Below are 10,527 nucleotides of genomic sequence, written 5' to 3'. Positions count from 1 at the left end.
AAGAGTCTCCCTTCCCTGTTACTGCCTTCCCCCCACAGTTCTGGGCCTGGAGCACCCCCCACCCTCATAGAGTGCCTGCCCCACACATGGGAGGCTGCAGGGGGCAGAAGCTGCATAGGGCACCAAAATTGGTAGGGACAGCCCTGATACCATGATCATGAAGATGTTTTTTCCAGGGTGAAGCTCATTCATTGCAGTCCAGATGCGCTGACCCCTGTGACTGTACAGCTTATAGCAATGGGAGACTGAGTTCTTGTCTTCCCCTGAGAAAAGTTTTCAACTAGCAAAAATCACGCCTCAGATAAACCTCATCGGTTATGATACTACCACTGCATGAACAGAAGTTGGTTCAATAAGTGATCTTACTTCACCCACCTTGTCTAATATCCTGGGACCAACATAGCTACAACAACACTGTATACAGAACTTAGACTTCTAATTGATTGCACTCATGAATCATGTAATTAGATGTAAATACTATCATGTTCCTCTACATTTGATTTCAGGCACAAAATTGATTAGATGCTGCATCATGGCATCTTTAAAGATGTACCCCTCACAGACAGAGTTAGTGCATAACCAAACCTTTTGTCTGCTAATAATAATCAAAGTATCACACATAAGATAGGAAGAAGTGTCTTTGATAAGCACATATAAGATCCAATTCCCAAGTCTGCAACAGCTGCTATTAACATCTGGAAACCCAGAAGCAGAATCCCTGGGTGGCACAGAAATTCTGTTGGCTGGCAGTACAGAATGCTGCTGGAGAAAAGGGGATTTGAATGGAGCATTCTTACTGCCTAATGTTCCCCTTGTTGCCAAGATGGCTCCTGGGACTGCGGGGGCACTTTACACTGATTGTCTGATAAGTCCCTAGATAGCTTTAGCAAAAGGTATCCAACACGCAGCCTGCAGGCCAGAATCAGTTTGCTTAATTTCACACTTATGTGAATGGACAGAACTCCAAAGAGTTTATTCTAGGACAGACAACAACCTTACTGGACTGAGGAACAGGCTGAATTTCGCATGTGATATGTAAGATATGCATGAACTGGAGCAATTTACAGCAGATACCAGAGTTCAAAAATTGCAGGGGAGAATGAGTACACATTTCCTTTCAAATAATTTGCAGTTTCATTTTTAAATAGATAAAATGTGTTTAACAGATTAAAAAGAACATGATTTATATGAAGAAAAGCAATAGATTTTCAAAATAAGCAGATGTAGGAAGATTCTAAACATCCATGTGATAAATGCTATTGTGTTACTACCTCTACTGCTTTGATGGAAATAACCAGTGATATTTTAGTAAGGACCTACTGCTGCATGTACGAATGGAAATTTTGCCCTCCTTAAGGAAATAGTGTTATCCACTTTAGACCCTAAATTTAGCCTATTTAATACTGATAGTCTTATTGGGAATGTATTTAAAACCACCACTGCCTTGCTTTTAAAAAGCTACCATTTAAATGTGGCAAACCAGGAAAAAAGTAATTGCAAACAATGGATCTTGTAATTCAAACATTTATTTAGAACTACAGAACCATTTTTGTTATATCTCTTTAAAGCCAAATAGAGAAATAGGCCTAATACTGTGTCAGATGCCTAATGTTGACACTTTTCTGTTTGTCTGTTAGATAGTTTATTTAATAAAGTTCACATAATGCTTAAAACTTCAAGCCACCACTGGCAAAAAAATACACAACCTAGTAATGGAAAAAATCCCAAGGTTTCCTTGTGAAAAAGCAAGTTATTGAATTTTGTTTTCAAGTTGCTTAGTGTTCCACGTTCAGTCAAAATTTTTAAAACTGCTATAGCAAGAATATTTTGAGATAGAAAAAAGAGCAAATAGAATTATTTTGTGGAAAGGCAAGTCAGGTCTTAACTACTGCTTTCTTCCATATGTTGAAAGTGCGTGTTCATCTGCATCCTCAGTACAATGCAATTGACTTAGTGTTTGGTGATCCAGTACATATTATCTGCTTTTTTACATAAGGACATAAAATATGATATCCATGGGAATTCTTCAAAGTATTTTTGTTTTCTTGTATCAAGTATAATTTGTAAACCATTTTTCCCAGCAAGTCAAATGTCAATAATTTGATGTTTATTTGTAAAATTTACAGCTTTAACTCCTGCAAGCTGCAAAACTGTGTTAATGGGAACATGATCCAACCTATTGTTATCAAGATGCACAAAGTGGACTGTGCTACCTAGAAAAGAATGATAATACAAATGGTAATTTAATAAAATACTGCTTTATTATAAGCAGCTAATGGGATTAAGGAAGCATCCTGATTTTCCAACAATTGCTCTAAAATTACATGAATTTACATAACTTTCTGTTTTTAACCACAGAATATATATTTTTCATCATTTAAAAAATATTATAGCAACAAGGCATAAGAGACAGTCAGATTAGACCTGTACTTTTCTCCTTCCTAGTACCTCAAGGAAATTATCTTATCATGATAACCACCTTTTGTGTCTTGTTGCTTTCTTTACTATTAATAATAAAATTACCAGAGTGCCAAGACCTCACAAACAAAACTGAGGTCCAGTCTAATGAAGTTAAAGGCAAAACTCTCATAAACTTCAATAGGAACAGTTTAGGTCTTTGTACTATCATTGTAAGGTTGGAACCAGTGCTTTTTTTGTGACAGTACAGGCTGATACGCCGTACTGGCACCTCAGCAACCCATGGCTGGGAGCCAACCAGAGCGCAGAGCTTCACTGGCAGATCCAGCCCTGGGGATCTGACTGGGGCCAGGGGAACCCCAGCAATGTGAGACTGGGAGTCAGCTGAGGTGCAAAGCTTCACTGGTGGGTCCAGCCCTGGGGACCCAGATGGGGAAGCAGGGGTCTCTGGCAGCCCTACAGCGGGGAGCCAGCAGGGGCACAGAGCCCCACCAGCAGCCCCAGCCATGGGAACCCTGGCAGGCAGGAGAGAGGGGGCGGGGTTTCTCTCTCTCCCTCTCTTTTTTTTTTTAAAAACAAAAACAAAAAAAGCACGAGTTGGAACTATGCAGTGACAGTTACAGACCTTCTTTACATAACAGAACCATAAGCAAGCACAAAACAATAATTCTCTTTGGGAATCCTCAGAGCTCTAGTAGGGAGGAAGAGAGCCTCTTGCAAATATAATAAGAAACTGCTAAGGGAGTGGGGGGGCAGATTATTTTAAAATAAAAATAGACAGGCTTACCTGGCCCCACAATCAAAGTGCCCCCCTGCTGAGCTGGATCTCCCTGAAAATCAAAAACTGGGCCAGTCATTGCTCTCCATATGCTTCTGATACTTCCTGACAGCATGTTTGATTTTACATGCGGGCTGTGCACTAAAACATTAAGAGGATATGTTACAACGAAATACATTTTATTTAAAGTATCTTAAAATATTACTAGATAATATCATTAGAGTCATAACAGAAATCTGGATAACAACAAAATATTATTCCTTAGACACATACAGTTCTTTACAACTGGTACATCAGACAACAAAGCAAAACAGACATACTAGGTCAGATCAGTGGTCCGTATAGCCCTGCATCCTGTCTTCAGAGAGTGGCTAATGACAGATGCTTCAAAGGGAATGAAAAGAACAAGGCAATTATCAAGCAATCCATCCCTTATCATCCAATCCCAGCATCTGGCAATTTACTGAATAAGGGAAGTCTACTACATAAAGGAAGTCAACTGCATTATAATAAGGTCCTGATTCCAATCTCATTTGCACCTACGTAAATCAGGTGTAACTGCCAAAATAAATGAAGGTACACCTGTGCATGAATAGGGTGAGATCAATATTGGGCAAAAAGCATCTGTATTTCCCCATTACTGGATACAATACTAAGACTAGGCATTAACAGATTTAACAGGTTCATTTCTCTTCTGTCCTAAAACTAATAATCTATAGCTTGTTCTAGTGATGTTGGACTTCATGTTGCCTGCTGGCTTCTGGCCTTCTCTGCTTTTGTGAGAGCTTCTGGCAATTTAAATGTAGTGCACCAGATTATAGTCAGATCTTAAAATTAGAGCTTTATCCTGCACCACAGAACTTAGTGAGAGCACGATCAGACCTCTACTGAGCCTCTTCCAAAGATCAGAAAACTCCGTTAGTATAATATAGTGAAGCATTTAGCATTGTGTTGTAGCATAGCACATTGAGCATGTACGTTCATCTATTACTGTTATGCCAACAGAGCATTTTAAATGAAGCTTTCTGACAAGAGAAGGAAGTGCTTCCTACCTGAGGTGGCTGCTTCACCTCTTTTCATGCCAAGTATTTTATAAATCTCCCTCTCTGGATCAACATAGATTTCATGGTGATACCCTGTCAAACTGCAAAATGGCTGCAAGACAGATACATGCATAAAATAACTATATTAAATTTGAATGTTTAGTTAAAAATAACTTACGAAAATACTGAATTCTTCATAGTAAGCCCAAACAACACTAGGGACCAAATCATGAAATTCTGATTCAAACAAAAGTTTACTGAAATCATTGGTAGCTCTGTTTGAACAAAATGTGCATGACTGGAAGATAAAATCTTCTCCAATATACTGCAGTAAGAACTGCTTCATGAGAAGTAATAAAGGTCCTGTTTTTAAGTGCTAGTGTGCATCCATAGCTCCTTCTGAAGTCAATTAATATAAATGATTCTGACAACCAATCCCTAATTAACTATATGACCATGTTACAAGCATGATACAATATAATTTACCTTACTGTGTGTTTTATTTACCTTAATGTGATGGTAAGATGACTGTCCAATAACTATCAGTCTCACTTCTGCATCCTAGTAAAATACAGAATATAGATGTAAAAACTATTACAGTAAAATCTCTGTTAGCCAGCACTCAACTAACCATTATTTCTGATATCTCCCAATACAAATCATCAGTCTAGTAACTGGAACTTGCACACTGCCCAGCACATTATGTAATCGCATAGTTTGCACTCTGCTTTTATGTAAAACGTAGAAAACAAGTAATCAAGCTGAACTCAAGGATTTATGGAAACAAGTAGCTTCCAGGGTGTCACAGAGTCATTACAGATTCAGCCTAATCACCTATAGTTTCTGTGTCTACAATGACAGTTGATGTGGATAATGATGACGTGAGGCACTACAAACTCCTGAAGTGCCTTCTGAGTCATCAAAGATTAAGCTATGTTCAGTATAGTTTTAATGTGAAGTGTATTTTTAATGATTTGGATGTACACCATGCACTGCCCATAGCGATATGTAGCGTCAGAAGTATTTATGATAAAGAAAACGTAACCTATATATACAACTAAGTGCTTCAAGAAACCAACTCCTCTGCAGTGCCATTCTAGTGTTGGATCGGTGAGTACCTGTATACCATTTTATCTTTTATTCATTTTTTTGTATTCTAAATCTTTGAAAAATGGTTTCCACTGGTAAAGTGCAACTCTCAGTTAACAAGAATATTCAATTAACTGGCATACCCAACATGCTGGATAACCAGATGCCGACTCCGTGGGTGCTCCCGGCTGAAGCACTCATGGAGAAAAATCATCACCCACCAGCAGCCAACCTTCCCTCTAACCCCAGCACCTCTCACTTGATGGCAACCCCACTAACCAACTCCTCATTTTGCCTCTAGCAACTCCTGCCCACTGCAAAACAGCTGTTTTGTGATGTTTGGGATGCTCCAAGAGGGAGGGGGAGAAGCAGGGCCACAGCTTAGTTACGAGAGGGGGCAAGGTCTGAGGTGGCACAGACTGAGGTAGAAGCACAGAAGAGGCAGGGCAGGAGCTTGGGAGAAGGGGTGGTGTGCGGTGGTAGGGGGACAGAAGGGTTGAGCATCGCCAGCAAGAGGGGAAGTTGGTGCCTATGCAAGTAACAGAGCTTTTACTGTAATAAGGACTAGGTTCTATATGCATAACAGCAAAATAATAAGTGAAATATCTGCATTTTATCTTAGTGATCTGGGATCACAGAACACAAAAAAGTATTAGTCAACAGCTGCTTAAACATCTGGAAGAAATATTTCTCAATGTCAATACCTATGTTAACAAGGTTGCAATTTCATTACTTTTTTGAAAAGTAATCCTGTAGGTAGCTTTTTTAAACCTACAGATAATTCTGTTTTATCTTCTGTTGCATCTACAGGATTAAGTTTTCAGCTGGCCACAAAACTCCTTGCGATTTTTTACTTGCGGGAATTCACATTCATGTATTTGCACCTGGGGAATTTGCAGATCAGAGTGTCCACTTAATTTGCAGGCACAAATACAGATTTCGGTATGCAAAATACAGTCACATGCATTGTTAGGTACATTTTTTGCACGTGCAACATTGGGAATTTTGTCTAAAACCTTGGCCAATAATGTTAATTAATTTATTTAGATTCCTTTCACTCAGTAATGCGTTAAAACAAGTTGCTCATGGAATTAAGAGTTATTAATATCTTCTACGTCTGCACTCCTTCCATTAACAATTTGAATAGCTTAGCTGGTTGACAAAACAAGTCATTCCACAGATGTTGTAATTAGTCGTGAAAATAGGGAAGACTATAATATATTGACAGTTTTATCTGAGCAGTTAGTATTTTAAAAACCCCAGTTAAATATGATTAATTCAAGGCTTTAGCGAAAGCTTATTTTGTGGCCAAAGTGAAAGTGCACCAAGTTTCACTTTAAAAGTCCTCAAGGTCCTGTTCCAACTGGAGTTTGTTGTCTGAGAATCTCAGCCACTCTCACCAGCCATATGCTGAGGCTGGGATCAAAATGTGGCATAGCTTCAGTCAGCACAGCATAACAGAAAGAGGAAGACTGAGCTTTTTAATTTAGCAGGTGAAACACCTTTTTATGCCCTACTTACCAACCTAGGTACTTAGCTACCTGACGAGCTGGGTACCTAGTTTTTGAGAGGAAAGCAGAACACCCCAAACAATGCAAATAGCAAGACGTCATGATGTATGGTGCAACAAATTCTTCTGAAGTTCTTCAGGGGAATGATACCAGAGTAATTGCAGTCTGTGAAAAGGCTAACCCCAGTGGAGACTAGCGGTCACCAAACCTCATGCAAGGAATTACAATTATAGGTGAACCCTGCTACTCCTCTCCCTCAAAAACACATGCCAACACAGGTGAAGGTTATCTGACTTACTTGTAACAAATTCTTAGGAATTTTTGCCAGATCTTCTACATATTCTTTACAGGTGTAACATAAGAAATGCTGAGAAGGCAACAGAGATAGGAGGAAATGTCAGAAACTAATACAGTGGCATGTCAATTAAGCAAGAATGGAATTTCAGACAGAACCTGAGGGACCTTGCTGGAAGACTTAGGAACTAGAAGCAGACAAGAGTAGCACTTAGAGAGGCCAGCTGCCAAATTCACTTGGGGATCCAAGTTTTATGGAGGTGTAAGGGCACTGGGCCCATAGGCTACGACTATACTACAGCTATCTTTTGAAAGAAGACCTTCCAGAAGATCTCTTCCCAAAAAACTTCCTTCGAAAGAGCACATCCACACACAAAGGCCGTGGCCACACTAACCCCTCCTTTTGGGAGGGCTATGGTAATATGTCACTTTGGAATATGCTAATAAAATGTTGCCATGAATATGCAGCACCTAATTAGCATGATGGCAGCCACGCACACTTTGAAACTGCCGGTTTCGAAATGCACACTGCCCGTGTAGCCGGGGCCCTCTCAAAATGCCCCCTGATTTCAAAAGCCCCTTTTTCCCCCATCTTGTTTTGGGAAGAAGAGACTTTCAAAATCAGGCGGGTCATTTTGAAAGGCCCCCAGCTTCACGGGCGGCATGTGTTTCGAAACCAGGAGTTTTGAAGTGCACACAGCTGCCATTATGCTAATAAGGCACTGCATATTCTGGCAGCACCTCATTAGCCTATCCCAAAGTGCCACATTACCATAGCCCCTCCGAAAGGAGAGGCTAGTGTGGCCACAGCCAAAAAGGCAGACTAAAAGATTGATCTTCTCTTTCAAAAAAGAGCGTCCGCACAGCCGCTGCTCTTTCAAAAGAATGGGCCAGGGATCAGGTGCCATGAGAGGGAAAAAGCCCATGGAACATCTACACAGGTTTTTTTCTAAAGAAGCTTTGGAAAGGAGGCACTCTTCCTGACACAGGAGCGGAAGAGCGCTTTCAAAAGCTACATCTACACTAGCCAAAAACTTCAAAATTCCCATGCAAATGACCATTTCGAAGTTTACTAATGAAGCGCTGAAATACATATTCAGCGCCTCATTAGCATGTGGGAAGCCATGGCGCTTTGAAATTGATGCGGCTCGCTGCCGCACGGCTTGTCCAGACGGGGCTCCTTTTTGAAAGGACCCTGGCTACTTCAAAGTCCCCTTATTCCCATCTGCTCATAGGAATAAGGGGACTTCGAAATGGCCATTTTGAAGTTTTTGGCTAGTGTAGACATGGCCAAAAGAAACACGCGATTTAATTTAGAAAGAATGCTTTGTTTGAATAGATGCACGGATGGTATTTTAAAAGAACTTGCTTGTGTAGATGCGGCCCTAGTGTGGGCTCTCACTCCTAGGCCACCGGAGCAGCAGGCCTTTTTGCACGTGTGACAGCAATACTAGGGGCAAGGCCAGCGCGGGAGTCGGGGCGTTACAGACACCTCTACAAGGCCTTCCCAGCAAGCTGTCTCAATGCGGGGCGAGACGCGTGTCTCTTTCACGCGCGGGCGAGATCGGCCCTCGCCCCGGAGTTTGTTGCGCGGTTCTGCCGCTTTCTGGCCGGGAGCGACTCCCGCTCTCACCCGCACGAACACCACGATGGCTCTGTGCTCCCGGAACAGGGCCCCGAACGGGATCCTCTGCCCGTCTCCATCCACCACCACGCGCCGGGCCGCATCGCGCAGCTCCCCCGGCTCTCCGCCGCTGGGCCCCGCACCAGCCCCGCTGCGGCTCCCGGCGATTTGCCGCGTGATGGGGGCGGCGGGGAGACTCGCCATGGCGGGATCGGCTAGTGGCCGCTAGCCTAGCCCGGCCCGGCCCGGCCCGGCCCCGCCCCGGGAAGAGGGAGCGGAGCGGACAGGAGGGGCGGGCCGCGGCAGAGGAGGCTTATGTTGAAGTGCTAAGGCTGGTGGGAGGACAACATCTCGCTTTCCTTTCGCGAGCAGGCCCGCCGCCAATGGCAGCAGAGCCAGCTGCTGAGCACGCCGCACTAGCAGCTGTTTCACTTCATTGGAGGAGGAGCTGACGAGCTGGTGCTTCCGAGAAATCTCTGCAACTAAAGGAGGCTGGAAATATTTTGGGTCCCGTACCATGAAAAAACACTCCCGGGTTCTTCAGCAGCGTGACCTAAACGCTGCACTCCCATTAGTGTACACTGCAGGGCTTGGGATCCTTACGCTAGGGTAATATTCTCTTCTAGTGTAGCCCAAGCGAGCAAACTTGAGAGCTTCGGTTTTATACTGCGAGTGACCAGCCTACTCTTGAAAAGTCAATGTTCTTTTCACCACTAAAGCAAAAGTTAGCGATTGCCTTGACTTGAGCAGAAGCAGGCCCATAGTACTACTAGACTTCTCGTGTATGGATTTAAAAGCAACAGGAAAGAGCTTGAACAGAATAGACATTAAAACAAGACATATATTAAAGGGGAGGAAAATATTTTGGCGTAGTTATGCATGCATAGTTGAAAACCGTGTTGGAAGAGGAACAGCATATTCATTTCACTTCCTTGGGGAGAAAAATATTATCAGAAATAAAAGGAAAAAATATTTCAGCCAGATGTGATAAATTCTATGAACTTGCCTATGTGTAAATCACCAGAATGGCTCAAATACATAGTTTGTTCAGTCTGATGAAAAAATCTTTCATCAAACAACACACACACACACAAAATCCAGTTAGCTACCTTCAAAGTCACCTCACTTTGATTACATAAGGGATATAGTTGCCCATGATGAGCTGGCTCGGTTTGACTGTCCCTTTGGAATAACAATTGAGTTCTGTTAAAACTTTTTATCAAAAAGACTTTAGAGTCTACATAAGGTACTTTAGAATCTGCTGTTCATTTGGCATGTATTGCACATAGTTTGCCAAAAAGTGAGTTTTTAGAGGTTAGGTTACTATCCAAAATATTTTGGGTTATTTTTATGTATACTGGCTCTGATCTCAAATCCATATCCAATTCTTGAATATTGTGAAAAAATGATGTATGTGATTGGCAGGCATGTGATATAAAGCCTTTTCCAAAGCATTCTCTGACCTAGATCTTAATTTTTCTGTTCACTTAACAGTTTGTATACATTAGATAATAAATGCTTAGATTTAACAAAATAATAATATATAGCAGTTTTCACAAAAGGCTGTCAAAGCACTTTACAAGTGAAGCTAATAGTATAGCACTTAGCATGGGGCCCTGATCCTTGATTGAGGCTCCTAAGTGCTATTGTAATATAAACATCTCGGGTTTTGTACAAAAGGAGACTGTAGTAGAGAAAGTTTAATACTGATGTTTTCACAAAAGAGGCTCGCTAAAAAGCAGCCACTTTTGAAAACTTAGCTTCAGGCCC

The 10,527-nt window shown here is 41.7% G+C and overlaps 1 protein-coding gene and 1 pseudogene across 4 annotated transcripts; both read right to left on the bottom strand.

Moving 5' to 3' along the window:
* Positions 1-263: 263 nt before the first annotated feature.
* LOC142013973 (U4 spliceosomal RNA) lies at positions 264-341 on the bottom strand (annotated as a pseudogene).
* A 571-nt stretch (positions 342-912) lies between these two features.
* On the bottom strand, positions 913-9,092 carry PRXL2C (peroxiredoxin like 2C). 4 transcript variants are annotated; one of them, XR_012645544.1, is made up of 7 exons: positions 8,767-9,092; positions 7,138-7,206; positions 4,747-4,800; positions 4,249-4,351; positions 3,517-3,580; positions 3,206-3,337; positions 2,075-2,213 (listed from the first exon to the last, which is right to left on the bottom strand). XR_012645544.1 is itself a non-coding variant. In XM_074994166.1 (6 exons), the coding sequence occupies exons 1-6, from the start codon at positions 8,959-8,961 to the stop codon at positions 2,086-2,088; spliced, it is 681 nt and encodes a 226-aa protein (XP_074850267.1). In that variant the 5' UTR covers positions 8,962-8,967; the 3' UTR covers positions 916-2,085. The 4 variants fall into 4 exon arrangements, 3 of the variants coding, with proteins under 3 accessions (XP_074850265.1, XP_074850267.1, XP_074850266.1); XM_074994166.1 differs by lacking the exon at positions 3,517-3,580 and having other exon boundaries at positions 916-2,213; positions 8,767-8,967; XM_074994165.1 differs by lacking the exon at positions 2,075-2,213 and having other exon boundaries at positions 3,111-3,337.
* Between the last annotated feature and the right edge of the window lie 1,435 nt (positions 9,093-10,527).

Source organism: Carettochelys insculpta, chromosome 5 (assembly GCF_033958435.1).
Source record: "Carettochelys insculpta isolate YL-2023 chromosome 5, ASM3395843v1, whole genome shotgun sequence".
In the NCBI taxonomy this organism is placed as follows: Eukaryota; Metazoa; Chordata; order Testudines; family Carettochelyidae; genus Carettochelys; species Carettochelys insculpta.
The sequence above is the reverse complement of the archived record's forward strand: the minus strand, read 5'-3'. Positions and strand labels throughout refer to the sequence as shown.

Excerpts from the sequence above, each read along its gene's own strand:
- PRXL2C (XM_074994166.1), bottom strand. The coding sequence starts at position 8,961 with ATGGCGAGTCTCCCCGCCGCCCCCATCACGCGGCAAATCGCCGGGAGC. Across the intron at positions 4,352-4,746 it reads CATCTTACCATCACATTAAG|CCATTTTGCAGTTTGACAGG; the intron begins GTAAATAAAACA and ends TCTGTCTTGCAG. Across the intron at positions 2,214-3,205 it reads CACTTTGATTGTGGGGCCAG|GTAGCACAGTCCACTTTGTG; the intron begins GTAAGCCTGTCT and ends ATTCTTTTCTAG.